Source organism: Oreochromis aureus, linkage group 5 (assembly GCF_013358895.1).
Source record: "Oreochromis aureus strain Israel breed Guangdong linkage group 5, ZZ_aureus, whole genome shotgun sequence".
Classification (NCBI taxonomy): Eukaryota; Metazoa; Chordata; class Actinopteri; order Cichliformes; family Cichlidae; genus Oreochromis; species Oreochromis aureus.
The window spans coordinates 13,994,211-14,011,858 of NC_052946.1; the positions used below are offsets into that span (position 1 = coordinate 13,994,211).

At 40.1% G+C, this 17,648-nt stretch overlaps 2 protein-coding genes across 3 annotated transcripts; both read left to right on the forward strand.

The window, feature by feature from the left end:
• The first annotated feature begins 29 nt into the window (after positions 1-29).
• Positions 30-8,388, forward strand: LOC116326553 (ellis-van Creveld syndrome protein). 2 transcript variants are annotated; one of them, XM_031747895.2, is made up of 20 exons: positions 30-505; positions 610-723; positions 946-1,035; positions 1,527-1,750; positions 1,852-1,936; positions 2,041-2,139; positions 2,222-2,350; positions 2,456-2,617; positions 2,740-2,956; positions 3,661-3,809; positions 3,996-4,094; positions 4,170-4,382; positions 4,547-4,656; positions 4,779-4,980; positions 5,071-5,289; positions 5,412-5,547; positions 6,559-6,649; positions 7,606-7,732; positions 7,828-7,924; positions 8,014-8,388. In XM_031747895.2, the coding sequence occupies exons 1-20, from the start codon at positions 326-328 to the stop codon at positions 8,160-8,162; spliced, it is 2,892 nt and encodes a 963-aa protein (XP_031603755.1). In that variant the 5' UTR covers positions 30-325; the 3' UTR covers positions 8,163-8,388. The 2 variants fall into 2 exon arrangements, with proteins under 2 accessions (XP_031603755.1, XP_031603757.1); XM_031747897.2 differs by having other exon boundaries at positions 949-1,035.
• Positions 8,389-8,740: 352 nt separating this feature from the next.
• LOC116326544 (major intrinsically disordered Notch2-binding receptor 1-like) lies at positions 8,741-15,263 on the forward strand. The gene is made up of 4 exons (XM_031747884.2): positions 8,741-9,272; positions 10,156-12,169; positions 12,532-12,750; positions 13,137-15,263. The coding sequence occupies exons 2-4, from the start codon at positions 10,166-10,168 to the stop codon at positions 13,329-13,331; spliced, it is 2,418 nt and encodes an 805-aa protein (XP_031603744.1). The 5' UTR covers positions 8,741-9,272; positions 10,156-10,165; the 3' UTR covers positions 13,332-15,263.
• The last annotated feature ends 2,385 nt before the right edge of the window (positions 15,264-17,648 follow it).

Sequence of the window (17,648 nt, forward strand, 5' to 3'; positions counted from 1 at the left end):
TATTTCATTTCCGATGTAGCAGCACTGTCTTGACTCACTCTGAAAATCTACTTCCAGCCCTCTTTTTTTAGTTTGTCGTTTTAGGAAAAGGTTTTGGCTAAAATAAGTTGCTTAAAATCGTAGCTTGCTCAAGTTTAGAACCGTATTTTTTATAACGACACACGAAAACCTTTGAAATCATTCTCGAGCAGATAAGTTTGGTGTAGAGATTGTCTTTTTTGTTGTTGTTGTTGTTGTTGTTTTAACTAGCGTCAGATGTTACCGTTTACTCGATGAGTCCTACAAAATCCTCCGTATTATTTCTACAGTTTGAAGTAAAGCAAAGATGGAAGAGAGGGAAGTGATGGCGGAATGCGCCACCGATGTTTTGGTCAGTTTCCCCGAGTCGCTGCATCTGTACACAGGACTGCTGACAGTAACTACAGTGTGCGGAGGGCTGTCGGGAATATTAGCTGCTGCTCTTTTGTATGTCTTCTGTCTGAAGCCTTTGCTGTTGACGAGACAAGTAAGCATAAATGGTGTCTTCCACATCCGCTGAATCCACTGTATTGATTCCTTACACTTTACATTCCATATTTGAGATGTTTGTTTTCTCTTTTGTCCCATCAGGGTTACAATGCAAGTAGACTGCTTGAACCTGATGATGCTGAATTAGACAACAACCAAAGGGACTATGTCAGCAAATGCAAGGAGGAGCCTCCAAGTGGAACCACTAATGACAAAGTATTACTCTAAGACTCAATTACTGAAAGTTAGTGTTGTTTTGCACAGGTACATGATGAGGGAAATCGAGTCCAAAATTACCACAACATTCATGCTCATGATGACTGCTTGTAAACTTCTGAGCAAAACTGTACATGCATAAACTTGTATTTTTAGTCAGTGTCACAAAGTGTTTGATGGTTAAGACTTCTCTTTAATAGTTTACTCTGTTTACTTATTGAGCAGGAGAAGAAGCAGCCACCCGTGAACAGCGATGTGGCTGCTTTTGCATCCAGAGCAAAAGTGGTTTATCCCATCAACCAAAAATACAGAGTAAGTCCACCATCTCTAGAACATGTGGCAGAATTACACGTACACAGCTAAACAGTGTTTTATTCCAGATATGCTAAAGTGTTTCCCTTTTTTTGGCTAAAGCTGTTAATTTTGTCTGTTTACCACAAATATCAGTAGAATCTGAATGATTTTACGTATGCAGATGAATCCACATGATTAACTAACATTGCAGTTGAAAAATATTTTGCAAAATATACCCACAGTATTGTTAAGTGCAAGTGATCAAAGTGGGTTGAATATTAACCGGATGCAAACTAACTGATGGAAGTTTGGCTTCGATTGACATACACTAATAAGTTGTAGTTGTATTCTTCCATTAACTGCATATTTCATTAACTACAATATGCACAATGCTAGTTAGAAATAGAATTGATATAGAGAATATGTATGAGTTGTGTTTTACAATGACAAGAAGGAAACATGGCCTACTTGGCTACTGATCACGCTTTATGTTTCACTGTACCTGTCAGCCTTTAGCAGATGGAGCATCCAATCCGTCTCTACATGAGCACTCAAAGTTGCCAGTGATGCCTAATGAAGAGTCGTCCTCCTTCATGGATGGAGAGTCTGTGAGCCAAGAGCAGGACAACGATGGCAGCAGTCAGTTTATTTTCTCCTCGCTGTTCCCCAAGAGCTTACAGAACCAGAGTTTTAACAGGGTTTCCCACTATCCCCACACACTGACACAAACAGGGTAAAAAATAACTGTACACACACACACACATTATAACCACCAAGTAATCATGGCACATTGCACAGATCCAAGTAACAACACTCACCCGTTTGTTTACACAGTTTTGGAGGTAGGATCAGCCTTTACTGTTTGGCCCTGCAGGACATACAACATTACTGCTCTCAGCTTCAAGACGAAAAATATCTGGTGAGCTTTAATCATCTGTCTTATAATGTACTAGATCTCTTGTAGAGATCCTTTAAAGAATGTTGTCATACTAATGTATCTTTTTTATTTACTTCATATTTTAGATTTTTCTGCAGATGGTGAAAATAATATTGAACTATCGGTTTCCAAAAGACAAAAATGATGCTTCCTTTTCCAAGAATATTCTTCAGATGCAAGAAAAGGTAGGAGTCAATTACTAGTACTGTATTTAGAATCCCTGACTTTTAAAATTTTCAATGTAAGCATCAGTTTTTATCATTTAAGGAACTGAATGAGTTGAGGAAACAGTTGACTGCAGGCCAAGCTGTGAGTGAGAAGAGTCACGATGATCCATGCACATTGGAAGAAATTGAGAGAAGTCAGAAAGATCTTCTTGAACGTGGCCTTCAAATGGTAAAAGTCAAGAGGAACAGCTGTTTCACATCTTTTAGACTCCCTCTATTTATGCTGTCCTTCCATGAATAAACATGGCTGCACAATTTTTATTTCTCTTCATAGTCCAAAAGTTTCAGCAAACAGGTGGAGGACTTGTGCCAACAGCTACTTAAGAAGACCAGCTCTTTCTCTCCAGATGAAGCTCAGAATGTGATTCAGTCTCTGATTCAGACACTTCTTTTAGTAGAGAAGCATCTGCTGAAGGCTCAAGAAGTAGATCTAAAGGTAAACTAACACTCGTCATTTGGAGTAGCATTTATTTTGATTCTCATCACTTTTGTCATCATTTTAAGACCTACTGACTGAAAATATGCTTCTGAGTATGTCTGTTATTTTCCATTTCTTAGAAAATGCAACAGAAGTTGTTGTGGTGGGAGGAGCTGACAGGTCTCATTCAATCCCAGCCTGCCTACCTAAGACAGGAGGTGACTCTAAGGCAAGGCTTGATAGCTACAACTCTGGAACAGCTGACAAGCGATGACATGTTGAAATTTAGCCAAATGGAAAAGATCCTTTCAAAAATTCAGGCTACACTGATTGAAGGCCTTCAGCAGTGCTCTGACGGTAAGATGAATAAACTGAAATTGTTTTAGTTGAATCTCATGAAAATATTGTGTGGTTCTACCAAATAAGAGAATTATATTTGACAGTAAGACCTATGTTTCTTAAGGCATATATTTACTAAACGGGGGGGATATGTAATGACATTTTTACAATGATTGACCAAATGTGTGTGGAGTCATCTTCTAATATACTCAAATGGTTCCCAGAGACAAATGGCAATCTGTAATATCTAGCCTAGTTCTTAAATTTAAGTGGTGTACTCTCTAAAAATAGGTCATTTTCTGGGAATCCTCTTTAGCTCCTTAAATAAGGTCAAGTTCTTTCAGGACAGCAGAGAGTATCATACTGTATGTATTAGTGCATCCCAGACTCTCAGCCTCTTTCTACATATCCCTCACTGTTGTCATAGACAACAAAAACAGGACAATGCTGTTTAGATGTTAACTGTGTCTGCAATTTTCAGCCAAAGAATCTTTTCTTTTTGGACTTATTGGTACTTTTATTTCCTTTTGTGCTCGAGATTTTATTAATTGTGAGAAACCTAAATAGACTATGGAGCTATGCAGCTAGGAGACATTGTTCTGTTAAATTTAATCTATCATGATTACTTGCTAAATACAACTTGCACACTATTTTTGCACTGCAATAAAAGAAATGCAGTTATCTTGATAATCCTGAGCTTGACAGATTCCTCTCTGCTGCAGATTGCATAAAAAAGACAAATGAGCTGGTGAATGAGAAGTGCAGCAAAAAGGTGTCCAAGAGGAAGAAGCTTCAGAGGAGTCACACCAAGGAGAAGAGCCGTGCCTTAGAACTGAAACAGAGTCCGAGTGACCTACAGGAGCTTACCAAGGTCAGGTCCAATACCTTAGGGATTACTGTTGAAATGGGAATGTGTGAGAGAGCTTTAAAGAATATGATTATCTGTTGGTACTTGAGGAATTTTCCTCTTGTCAGTTTTCGTGACTGTAGTTACAATATCTAGGAAAAAGAGCCCATGGAAAGTGTGCATGTAAGTCTGAGCTTATGTGCCCTCCAGGTATATCATGAGTTGCTGATGAAGCACAGGCAACAGATTTGGGACTTAGAGCAGCAGCAGGACAGCAGGGTGGTTGACGGCCTCTGTGACCTCTGGAAGGTAAATGATCAATCGCTAAATTCTGTCTGCTTACAGAGCTCGTCTGTTTTTCTTATGTAGTTTCTGTGTCTTCAGAAACTTAGTACCTCTTGGTCCAAGAGGCTCGGGGAGCTGGCCAAGGATGTTTTTCTCTCCTCTGTTCCTGCTCAGACAAAGCTACCTGCTGAACACTGTGAGAAACTGTGGCTGGATCTGGAGCAGGAGCTGTCTGCTCAGCTGCAGCAGGTGGAGTGCACTACCAGGCAGCAACTGGATGACATTAGGGCTGAGCTGGATACATACGAACAGGTAGAAATTTTGGGATGAATCTGTGTCATTGTTTCATTTCACAATTCAAATTTAATTAATTTTTTTCCCCCTGTAATTTATTCCGATTTTTAAATCCTGCCCAGTGATCTAATTACATGAGAATGTGCTTTTCCTTGTTTTAAACTGAGCTTCTCTTTGTGTAGGTATGGAGTGAAGGGATTGCTTTAGGGCAGTCCTGTCTGCAACACCTGAGGGAACAACAGATGAAGATCATCCAAGCCATGGTAGCCAAACAGAGCTACACACTCAACAGGTAAAATCGTAAAAAAATATTTATGACATATTGAGTGTATAAAAAAAAAAAACTAGGTCTGCACTGTGGCCAAATCCACTTATGAGTTAATAGGAAGTAATGGAATGTAATATTTCTCTTAGTGAAATGGGGAAGCTGATAGAGAAGAAACATGAGCACTTTCTGCTGGTGGTGCAGAGACACTTTGTGGTCAGACACTTTTGTCTACATATGCTGAAAGAGATGAGGCTGTCCAAGCTGAAGGCACTATCTCAGACTGATTTCAGAGCTCTACTAATAGAAGACCCCAGTAAAAGCCCGCTGTGTGTCAATTTAACTCTCAAGGTGGGAAAATTCACACATATAAACACAGTTTTTTAAAATTTATTCAGTGTTTTAATAATTCTTCTGTTGAACACTGTTATCTGCTAACAGTCACAGAATGGCAGGCCCAGCCTTGCAGAGAGACATCTGGGCCCAGAGAGTCAGCTATTGGGGAATAGCTTCCAGCAGGAGTTCCTGTCTGAACTGGAAACGGGAACAGAGCTCCTTCAGAGCCATGCACAGCTGGTACTAGGCAACACCCTAAGCTATGCCATTCAACAAATGAGGGAAGACCCGCCTACAGAGTTACAGACCGCTTCTAGCCTGAAGGTAAGACCTGGGTGAAAGTCATTTAATTTCACTTATTTTTATAAATGTCTAATAAACTGAGAATTAGCTTCCAGTGGTTGGTTTTCATTACGTTGCAGGCTATAACTTTTTTATTCCACTAGCACCACCTGACTGAAGCTGCTGCAGAGAGCGTTTACTTGACCAAAGATTCTCTTACTTCGCTGGTCCGAAGCTACTATTCCCACCTACACGATATCACCAGAAAACTGCACCAGGATGATTCAAACATAAACCAGGGTGAGACAGACCCAGCACGAGTTTAGTTTTTAAACTAAAGTAACCAGAGTAACCCTATATTCATTACTGAGTACTCAGAAATCTTGAAAGGGCTGCCTTCTTATTTGTAAAATTATTTTCTCATTTGTTACAAATGTCCCCTTCCAAATAATCCCAAAGGTGCTCTTTTGGTTTGAAATCTGGTGACTGGAGGACAATTAAGTACAATGAACTCATTGTCAACAAACTACTTTGAGCTATTTGACGCAAAATAGTTGAAGAGGGAGGATGGATCGGTGCTTTCATGTTGGTTACACTCGATTTGTATTTCCAATGTTTTTTCAGTCTCTGATGTCCAGTTTTGGTGAGCCTAGCCTCAGTTTCCTGTTCTTAGCTGACAGGGTGCCACTCATTGTGGTCTTCTGCTGCTGTAGCCCATCTACTTCAAGGTTGATGTGTTGTGTGCTCAGAGAGGCTCTTTAGCATACCTTGGTTGTAACAAGGTATGAAGAATAGCACTTGTTACCTATAAACTACTTCAATTTGATAGGTAACTCATATAAAAAGTGGTTATTTGATTTCCCTCAAAAGGAGGCAATACTCTAGGCATTTTCTCCCAGTATACAGCACTGACTGCGAACACTTAGCGTGTGTTACTGTAAGAGCTGTAATAGGACAGGGTTGAAATAAACTGTTAACAGAAGAGAGCAGATGATGCTAGTCAGATGTGTTGTTATTACTTAAGCTATGAATGATTTCCTGTAAGGAGGAAGGAGAAGCTGAAATGACTTGCTTCAGAAGTGCACGATCTAATAGAGTTCACCATTTTCCAATGAAAGATAACTGAAGCTTCTTTTGATCTGTGAATCAAGTAGAGGTGTTCTATTAGAGTCAGAAAAAAACAAACTATAGCTGAAATGAGCATAATAAATGGCAAATTTTACATTTAAAATTGTATGTCAGCTAGTAGTCAGTAGACAGAAAATCCATCTTACTCTTTTTACTTTGTAAACATTTCCTTCAATCCTTCAGAGGTGAAAGAGGGGCAAGAGAGCAGCAGGGCCTTGCTGAGAGAGCTAATGAACTGGAGCAAGAAACCCGGATCTGCTGAATTCCAACAGAGGTACATAAAACTGGTAGAGCTGGTATTTTTTTTTTCAGTGCTACATTATTGTGAATTAATTCTTACAAAACATGTACAGTGGTCCCTTGGTATAATGCGGTTCACCTTTCGCAGCCTCGCTGTTTCGCCGATTTTTTTTGGTGTGCAATCTTGCATGCTTTTTTTTTTTTTTTTTTTTTTTACAGCACATTGTGTTCTGTGTCCTGATTGGCTGTAGACCATTGTCAATCAGTCTCCTCCGTGCCATGTCTCCTGTACAGTACAGAATGTGTTCAGCTTGTCAAATTTACATAAATCTTCGATCGCTAGCAGTGTGACTCTGAAGTGCTGTACTGTATGTTTGTAAGTTTTCTCCCCGTGCAAACGTTTTGCACCGTCAAAGGCACCTGCCCTAGCACCCAAAAGGCAGAGGAAGATGCTAACCATCGCACAAAAAGTTGGACTTCTGGACATGCTAAAGGAAGGTAGAAGTTACTGTATTTTTTGGACCATAAGGCACACCAGATTATAAGGCACATTAAGCGAAACAAAACAGTCAGATAAGTCAAACTCTACTCAGCTCATTCTTCTTGCTTCCTCTACTTCCGTACCATTGATTCATTAATGTTGAATTCTCTGGCAGCTGCTCTATTCCCATGTTCTGGACCTGAAAACAGGGTTTGATCTTTGGTTTCATTCTATAATACTGGACATATTTTTCTACGAAGGTTTGAACTTTGAGAGTGTTTAAACAAGAGAGAAAAGTGTGAAAATGTTCATGCCTGTCTGAGAAAAGTGTATAAAGTGTGTAGTGAGGGGTTTTACAGTCTTAAAACATCTATAATAATTGTAAAAAATAAAGCGCGCTACTTCGCGGATTTCACCTATCGCGGGTTATTTTTAGAACGTAACTCCCGCAATAAACGAGGGACCACTGTATATAATTTTCCATTTATCTTTGTTTTCAAATGTATTAGGGTTGAACTTCACAAAAGAAAGGTGCTGGAGCAATATGATCTGGATCAGGAGTTGACTTACGAGCAGCTTAATCAAAAGAAAATAGCCCAGGATCAAACCATGCAAAGGGTCAAAGTAGAGTTACTGGTTAGTATGCTTCGTCTGCACTGTACTTTTTGATAGTAGGTGCATTTACATCCTTTAGATGTGTTGTGTTAACATTGTGATGCTTTGTCCATTAGGAGGCAGAAAAAAGCTTCATAACTGAGCTTGCAGCTTTGGCCCGGATTTCTGTGCAGAGCCATGATCCAGAACACAGCAGTGAAGAGGACGACATTGGTAACCACCCTTACCCCAGACAATTAAATTGTCTATATATTCCCATTTCACTCTTTCATGTCCATTTTAATTTGTTTGCATTTGAACAGGTGATCAGAGTGGCCCAATACTGGACCTACTGGCCCTTAATCCAGCATTAGATCCAGCTTTGAACCCTTCACTCACCCCGACTGTAGTAACACCAGTGAAGAATTCAAAACAGAAGAAGGAAAGAAAGCGAGAATCTCATCAGAGTTGACATCATTCCGCAGCGTTTACAATTTCCTGCAGTAATATTCTGTAAAAGGTTGACTCTTTTTTTTTTTGTTATAGTTTTGCTCTTATAAAGCCAAAGTGTCTCTGTTGATACTAGTATTGTCATAAAAAGGTTTAAGTCAGATTTGAAATACTGTTATTCTGAAATGTTTCCCTCAGTTTTTCTGTATTTTTAAGTGTATCATGACATAACAACTCACTGAAAGTGATGAATTGTGTCTTCCTTTCATACCCGACTATGAGAACTGCTACTCAACAGGCCCTGTCAGTAAAACATTTACTGCCTACACCCACACTGCTTTTCATACCACTGCTCATTCTCTGTATTGATTCCTGAGTACACGGGATGATGGATGCTTTTCTAGTGAGTTGTTGGATGAATTAGGGATGTCCATCCTTATTGTAGCAGAGTGCTACTACTCAGCGATGAAAGCCTCGCATTTCTCTTGGTCTAATGGGGTTTTAAGTACAACCCTTTATGGATGATAATGCAGAGTAATGGTGAAAACTCTGGGAGGGCTGGAGTCTGGCAGACACTTTTGTGTGTGCACAGCAATCCAGCAGGCAATTTAGCCTGCACCTTATGGTTCACTGTCGGTTTGAAGTTGAAGGAGTGTCAATTAGCAAACATCAATTTTTAATCTGCCCTTTATTTTCATGCTCATCTTGCACACATAGCCAATTATTGCCCTGGCAGCCTGAGAAAATATGCTCCAGGTCCTGACCCACTCTTGCACATCACAGTGCCCTGCCAAGTGTCTCTCCTGCACTGTGTCAGTTAGAAATGTCGGTGTACTGTTGACTTTACAAGTGTCATCGCTGATCTGTGGTGAGGGGAAACCGTTTGGATGTATTTTGAGGTCCCTTAGGGGACTGCAGGGACTTGTGGGAAGATGACCTGATTTCTAATTTTCTCCTCTCCTGCCTGGGCTGTGGGCTCGTCACTGCTTCAAACACAGAAGCCCGTGAAAAGAGTGTGACTAAAACGATGCTACACCAGACCTATTTGGAATACGGTTTCTCTGTCAGCGTAAATCTGGATGTTTGGTTGATGGATACAGGCGTGGCTGTAATTCTGCACTGGTAGATTCAGGTAAGTGGAAATACACTTAGGTTTGCCTTGGGATATGCTTCACTGTTACCGATGTGTTTACAACCTAAATTGCATATTTGCAGCATTTTTCTGTAATTGTTTTTATCCCATCTGACACACTAATCCAAAAGAGGTCATGGTCTTTTTTTTTTCTTTAAAAACAACAGAAAGAAAGACAGTGGTCCATACTGTTTGTATATTAAGATCATTTCCAAATGCAACAATTGGAGTTTCCAAATGCACGTTAGCATGTTCATCCATATGGTCTTCATTTGTTCAGTAAATGCCCTGAAGCTGTTAATAGAAAAAGTGGATTAAAAATGTCCAGTGAGGTAAGTGTGCGCAGTGTGACGGCGTCATCAGATCAGATGATCGTTTATTTTAGGACCCCAGAATAAGGTCGCTTTCCAAAACTGAAAAAAGTATCCTCTGTACAGGAAGGTGTCTGAATCGCTTCTGTAACTAACAGAAACTTGTAAGCTAATATAAGAACCACAACATAATAAATGTGACTGTAAAATGAGTATGACATAATTTAGAACCGGTAAACTATATTTTTTATAATAATAATATAAAAGAAATGTGTTGTAGCAGTAATGGCTAGGCTACAATAACTTCACTTACATCACTATTGTTTTTTGTTATTTATAAAGAGCATGTGTATTATTCTAATTTAAGTAATTCAACAAACATGCTTTCCTGGGGAAACTATTTTATCTTCACTCACTTTTTGACTGGTCAGATATAGGACTTCAATTCCCTTTGCAATCATGTTTAAGTGGCATTAATACTTTGTAGTTTTGTGGCATTGTCTTGCATTTGAGAAGTGCTATATTTAAATGTGTGTCTTTGCCTTTCCTAACTGCTTTCTTCTGCTTGTCAGGTGAGCAACCATGGCTAACCTGCAGCAGGAATACCCTGGAGTTCTTCTGGGGATCCTGGAGGAACTGGCCAATATGCGCCAGTGGCTTACGTTCCAGGATCTTTGTCGTATGGTCAGCAGCCGCTTTGACCTCGAGCACCTTATTGAGCTCAGGAGTTTGCTCTTTGCTGCAGCTAGCAGGGATCCCTGTTTCCCAGCCACTCTGTTCAGGGACAGAGTTTCTACCAGAGGCCAGGGGCTATCACCCATAGGTGTCGCTGCTGACATAGTAACTATCTTCAATCTTATTCAGATGACGGGTGGGGTCTCTGAAGGGAGCCAACCAATGAGAGCCCCCACTGTCCTGCCTGTTGACCAGTCCCCAGGCCCCAGTCTGCCTGGGATCCACCAGCTGAATATCCCTGGTCGAGAACGAGTACGCGCCCACTCTGACTCCAGTGGCCAGCCTATTGACCAGCACTTGCTTTTTCCAAAATCAAATTACTCAGCGCGGAAACGAGCAAGTCTTCCCCCGGATCCTATCTCACTTGTGTCCTCCCCCCCAATAAGAGCGAGGGCTGTGTCTTTCGACTTGCCTCACACCACCCTTCTGTATCCTAGCAGTCAAATCCCTGACAACGCGATGAAGAATATCTACCTACCTTTGGAAACAGACAGTGAGTCTAGTGGAGATTCTGCCACGGTGGAGGTGTTTGAAGCTGAACAGGGAACATCGGTTGACCAGAAGAGAAACATCTTCAGGAAAGACTTCCACAACCAGCCACCTTTAATACCCCAGGTCACTGTTAGCAGTGAGTCTCCCAGTCCCAACAAAGGGCAGAAAGGATTCGACAATCTCAGCTTTGATATGATCCCTAATCCTTACCCATCACCAACAGCAGTTCACCAGATGCCAGAGCAGCGGGTTAAACATGAAAGCTTGGATGACCTACAGGACTCAACGTATTTTGGACCCGGCTCTATCCCGGAGCCATCCCCACGGCACCTTCAACCTCCTAGGACAAAAAAGCATGCGTGGAGCAGTAAAAGTCACAGTCTAGAGGATCGGCTAGGCCTAGACAGCATTGGGATGAGCATAGAATCACAAGGGGGGCAACTGCCAAGACGTTCAACCCCTGCTATCAGTAGGGGATTTGGGGGGTCTTCAGGAGGAGAGAGTGGAGATAGTGGATTGCCAGGTGGAGGTGATGGATTCAAAGCTCAGGCAACACAGACAGACCCACCGGACCCTCGGCGACTCCGTAGCCTTGTTCATGCTGATCGCCTATCTTTTATGACCTCATTAGATGACCCTGAGTTTGGGGAAGATGACATCAGTGCCATCTTTCGTTTCTTAGATGACATTAGTATGTGTGGTTCCACAGGAGTCCTGCACCCCAGTGACAGCACCGCTAACCAGGACACCCCTGAGGCTAGACGTGGCCGGCTAGGTCAACTCCAGAGGCTCTTTCACTCTCTAGAAAGCAGTGATGATGGGCTGAAAGCCAGTGTCTGTAAGTTACTGCTTCGTATGAGCCAGATAGAAAGACAACTAGAATCGCTGAATGATGTGAAGTCTGAGATTTCCCAGGTACTTTCTGCTTTGCAGCGATTAGATGAAAAGATCCAGCAGCCACCCGGAGGTGGCGGACAAGTTACAGGTGGGAGATGGCTTGAACCTCTTAGTGGTGTCTCCTCTTTCATGAGCCACCCTTTAACTCCTTCAGAATCATCAGAGCCTCAACCTTTGTCTGCATCTGGACATCTGTTTCCCGCTACCAGCTCCAGTAGTCTGGACTGGAGCCGTTGGAATACTCCAGGAGATCAAACAGAAAGCAGCAAAGGTCAGCCAGATTCAAAGGGCGTGAAAGAAGGGAAGAAGGATGGATCATCTAGTCGTGCCTCTAAAACCCAGCCTGAAGAGAAAAGTGTCTCTGACTCCAAACAACTGAATGTGTCTAACTCTGCAAGAGACTGGCCTGTGTCATTCTCAAAAAGTAAAGATGGCAAAGCTTCACAAAGAAAAACCGGGCAGGTAAAGTAATTCCACATAGTATTTGATCCTGTGTTTTCTATGATACAAAAAATAAATGTTAGATGAGAGATTAGTTCAAAAGCATTTAATTAATCTCCCTTAAATGTACATAACAGTTTCAGCCACGTGTATAAACATGATGCCCGGCCTCAAAAAGGCATGTTTTTAACTCTGTATTTTGCCAACTAGACATATATGATTATGTGGTTGTTTGACAAGTGAGCTATTGGTTTAAACTTTTAGGATGGTATGGTATTTAGCATAACTAACATTGTTGACTTTCGAAATTGTAAATACTTTAAAGATGTGTTGTCACCTAAACAGCATACATAAAATCTATGTTTGGTGCATATTTATTCTAGGCAGATCAGTCGGGCAGCACGACTAACCTACTCTCCCAAAAGCCTGCCAGCCTGGTGGAACAAGTGTTTAACTCATCTCTGTTCCACCACAAAGACAGCAGTCTCACAGGGGGGCTAAGCTCTGGAAAGGTCCTGGACCCCAGACTGGCCGAGGGAAGGGGAAGACCAATATGGACTGTAGATGACAGAGAAGCACGAATCTCACCATTGGACTTACAGGCAAGGATTTCTGACTTTTAAAGCAACACAGTTGTTAAATAAAACAAAATAATTTTTGTTTTCTGTATTGTCTCTTAAATTAAGTCAATCACTGCAGTGCAGAAATGACACAAGCAATATGTTGTATGATTTTTTTTGATTGCCTAATATCAGTGCCTAATGCAGACTGAAGAAGAAAGAGTTTTCCATATATTAGATAGACTGGGATTTTATGTCAGCTGACATCCATATCGATCAGTCAAACTTTATTTATATTTATGTGTTGCACATTTAATGTCTTAGTGCAAAAGGCAATGACTGGTCAGCCAATAAAAACATGGAACAAGTCTGAAATAATAAATATATATCTACTTGGTATAGAAACTAAATGGAATTATGTCCCTCAGGCTCCCGAGTCTCTGAACCCGAACAACATGGAGTTCTGGATGGACGACATCTACAATCCAGGCTACGATGCTCTACTCAGGCGTAAAGAAGCTGATCTCCGCCGGGCCAAGATCTGCAAGCTGATTGCACTCATAGCCACTGCAGTGACTATCATTCTCATCATCGTCATTCCCATTTGCACCATGGGCCAGTGAAGCCTCTTCCAAACTCACTTTCTTGCCTGATTTCATTTAATTTGTTAATATATTTATTTTCAGCAGCTATGAGCTGTACCTAGGACCATATATGGGATTCTTATTGAGATTAGTGGAGGAGAGACTGTGACTCTTGAGCGGGTTTGATGATCTGCGAATGATCAATACCTCCTTTTATTTCTCTGCATGCACCATCATTATTTATTACTTCAGAAATACAGGAGGATTTTAACTGTTACTGGAAATTACATGTAGTCATTCCCTCGTACAGTTACATACACACTGTAACTCATCTCCCGTGCCAGTTTTTTTTCTCTCATTTGCTATGATTTATTTCATGACTTATGTTCCTACTAGACTGAAGCGGCTGCAAAGGAAGTAATTAACTTTAAAGGTTTTAAACAGTTATACAGTAACTGATAGCATATATTGAAACTAGTAATACTGAGCCAATGCAAAAGGGACCTTTTATTTTTATTCCCTCCTTTCGTCTGCACTTTTTGAGAAACAACACTGTTAAAAAATGCATTGTGAATATGCTTGAGCACTGAACACTGCCTGACTTGTTCTTGCTGTTCCCCTGAGAACAAACTAGGGCTTATTTCACCTCTATGTAAGATAATTGTTTCATTAGTAAATCAGAGTTTAACATCTGTAATTTATAAATAGAGTTGGATTTCTTTTTATAATTAAGTTTAGTTTTAACATTTCTTCTTGTACTTTAAAAGACATACTGCTCATAAAATGTTAAGTTATTTAAAAAAATAATATTTTTATAGAGTTTTTGCCCATTTTTCAAACTGTCAAATCCACTTTTGAATGTGTCTGACTTGTGGAGCAGAGTGTTTACCAAGCGTCAGGTTTCAAGAAATGAAAGGTTGTTGTTGTTGTCGTTTGTGATGCTTTGGCTCTGGAGCAGTGAAAAAAGGAGGGAGCCCTTTCCAGTAACCACTCTCTGAGTGGATGATTCCACTTGTAATTTAATTGATGGGATGTTTGGAGTCCACCTATGCACATTATCTTTTCACAGTACTCACTTGCCAATAGCTTTTCCACATTTTTGCAGACTCACTTAGCAGATTCATCTGCTGTCCTTTGAAAACGTCCTGTGAACTAAGTATGCTAACTTTCTGTCCCTGACTAAAGAATACATTGCGGCTGATGTCAAATCTGTTCATCTATAGTGGGATACAACAATATATCTCTACAACAAAAACTACCTGTGTAAAGCTTCTATCTTTCAGCTTTTGCTGTCAGAGTGCTGTTGCTTGAACTCCAAAGTAAGACTGTGATGTAATGTGCAGAGTTCCCTTTATTGTGGTTAAAATATAAAGCACACTTACAGTAGACTGTAATCTAATACATCCCCATTGGAAACCACAGCCTTTCAATGACCAGATAATTGAATTAAATACACCACCTCAACAAAAATGTAACATTGTAAGCTGCACAACTTCAGTATTTTTCGGGACTAATTGGATTGGATTGCATCTTCTAGGTGCACATCTTCCTCTGACGTGGATTCCTTTGTTTGTTTGACAGTTGTCATGCCATAAAAACTTCACTTTGCACAGGATGTATAGAGAGAGTGGGTTCTGTTTCAGTGTATGGGCCTAAGTAGATGCACTATATACCTGCCAAGTGCTCCCCATGAGGCTGTTTGTGGATCCATTACCTTTCCAATGGTGCCAGTGAGAAGACTTAACTCAGCACATTCTGCAGGGTGCTTCCTTTGAAACTTCTGTGCATTAGACCATCCTTATACTTTTTTAGTCTTGAAATGCACATAACACTTTTGTTTGTAATGTCGATATTGTTTTTGTAGTATCCACACAACTTTTAGACAGACAGAGGAAATCTGTAAACTTGTTATTCGAGTAAACAATGCCTAAAAAAGAAAACTTGATCGTTAATGTAAGAAAAACATGTCACCATACAATTTTCTGGTGTCCAATGCTTCAATGATGCAAGGATGTTTGTTGACTTGCCTGTCTGCATAAACTCATTAAAAGGGGTGTGTGCCTTTTATAGCAGTTTGTCTGATTTAATAAACTCTAAATGCAAACCTAAATGTAATATATCATAATCATGCACTTATAGCAATACAGACAATGGGGGAAATCCTGCAGAAAAGAACTGCACTGCAAATTTAATTATGTCTCATTTTTCCTCAAGTGTGTGGTTACACTTGCAGACAGGAGAACAAGTCCATCCAATTTAAGAAAGAGCTGGTGATTAGAGGGGGAAAAAAGCGATATTCTGGCAGTCAAATGATCCATGACTAGAGGAAATGTACAAATAAAGATTAATAATTGATAAAGACATAGAGGACATGTCGACTGACAAATCTGATTATCTCAAACCAGCTATAGTGGACTTGAAGTACTCAGACAGTTCTGAAGTAATGCTCATTTAAAAATAATAAACCAGCTAAAGCCTGTTTTTGAATTGTAAACTGTTCAAATATGAACACTTACATGTAAGTTCTGCAGTTGAAAGCGTGTGTGTGTGTTGTTGTCATTAAATCTTGCACAAACAGCTCCTGCTACACCCAGATATGCCATCCGCTGCTGATTAATGATGCTGTTGTGTGCATCCCAGTTGGCACGATGATGGCAACGAGACACAAGGCACAATTACTCACTGTTTCACAACTTTATAATTTCACACATAATTTCCCATTGCTGTATTGCATTCAATAATATACACAGAAAGAGCAGCATATATATATTGTGGTGGCTCACTCTGAATAAAACTGCCTTTTTAACATATAGTGAAAACTGCATAGTCTATATATAAAAGTACAGACTATGCAGAAAGACTAGAAAATCACTGACTATATGTACTAATATTTACTCACGGTCAGTAAGGTAGGCTTGTCAAACTAAGTGGCCTCATGTGAAAATCTTAAAAAATAAAAACCTTTAATACTTTTGTTCGATACATTTCAGGAATATTAAAAGTGCCCATGATGATTATTTGTTTGTTTAAATAAATAGATAGATAAATAGATACTTTATTGATACCACAAGTGAAATTGTTGTGTTACAGCAGCATGATAAAGAATAAAAAATAGTACAGTCTACAATAAATAACAAAGAAACAGCACTTTTTAGTGCCACAGCCGCCTGGTAAGGGCCTTATACTCAGGGGCGGATCTACAAGGGTGTTATGGGGTGGCATGTGCCACCCTAAAATAATCTCTTGCCACCCGTAGTGTCACCCTAGTTTTTCGTATATGACAATGTTGTTTATTAAAATAAGCTAGCATCAACACTTTGAGCCTAGCTGCAGTTAACATTGAATACCTTAAACTGAATATATTGCATAGTGTTACCCTCCCTCCGCACTACTAAAAAATGGTTATTACTTGTTGTCAGTAGTAACCAATGCCTATGATTGTGCCGTGCAATGATATTTTTTAAACTGATGAAAATCCTGGGCAAGACTCTGCTCCTCTGCGAGGAAACACCTGAACAATTATCTGTGTAAGTATGTTTTTCTAACATAATATTTGTAGTTGGTAACAGTATGTTTTTAGAGGCTTGGTGGAGGACAAGAGGTGGTTGCCGTGGTGATGGGTGAAGTGGCATGTCCACAGAAGGAGATGCTCAGAAAGCTGCAGAAGAAGACACGTGTGCCAAAGTACTGAATCTCAGCCAAATAAAGACAACTGCGTGTATGCTCAATCATCCAGGTAAGTAGTGGGCTGGTTTCAGTCATTGTGCGAATGTACTGTTTATAAGTTTGGGGAAACCTGGGACTAAATCAGCTGAGACTAAAGAAGTCACTTGGATGAGTGACGAAACGTTTCTCCCACTGAAAACGCTATGTCCAGATGAACAGAATCAACCTTTTGGGAAGGACAACTGTGGTTTTTCTCCAACTATGACCAATCACCTTAGTGCCCTGTTTATCACACATAATAAAAAGCATTTACTGTCTGTATGTGGTGCTAATGTGCTAATGTCATTTGTTACTATACTGAATATGCATAGGACTACTGATATAGGGCTGTGTTTTTGTGGCACTTAAGTTTAAATTGGTTGTGGACAGACATTCTTCCATAGCATGAAGAACAGCAAACTTCTAAGGCAGTTTTGAGCTAGTAATATTATTTTTCAAAATTATTCTTAGTCTTACAAATTTCAGATGTTTTTACTGCTTTCATATGCAATCATGCAGGGCATTTATTTTGACTGAAGTGTTCATTGGTGCTCAAGGCATCGTGCTTTTGAATTGAATTTGATTTTAAGGCTGTAAAAGCATTACAAAGTGAAAAGAAATGGCATTTGTGTATCATTCCTACATTTAACT

Coding starts and splice junctions, on each gene's coding strand:
- LOC116326553 (XM_031747895.2), top strand. CDS start 326: ATGGAAGAGAGGGAAGTGATGGCGGAATGCGCCACCGATGTTTTGGTC. Junction 1,036..1,526: donor CCATCAACCAAAAATACAGA/GTAAGTCCACCA, acceptor TGTACCTGTCAG/CCTTTAGCAGATGGAGCATC. Junction 5,290..5,411: donor AGACCGCTTCTAGCCTGAAG/GTAAGACCTGGG, acceptor TTATTCCACTAG/CACCACCTGACTGAAGCTGC.
- LOC116326544 (XM_031747884.2), top strand. CDS start 10,166: ATGGCTAACCTGCAGCAGGAATACCCTGGAGTTCTTCTGGGGATCCTG. Junction 12,170..12,531: donor CACAAAGAAAAACCGGGCAG/GTAAAGTAATTC, acceptor TATTTATTCTAG/GCAGATCAGTCGGGCAGCAC. Junction 12,751..13,136: donor TCTCACCATTGGACTTACAG/GCAAGGATTTCT, acceptor TATGTCCCTCAG/GCTCCCGAGTCTCTGAACCC.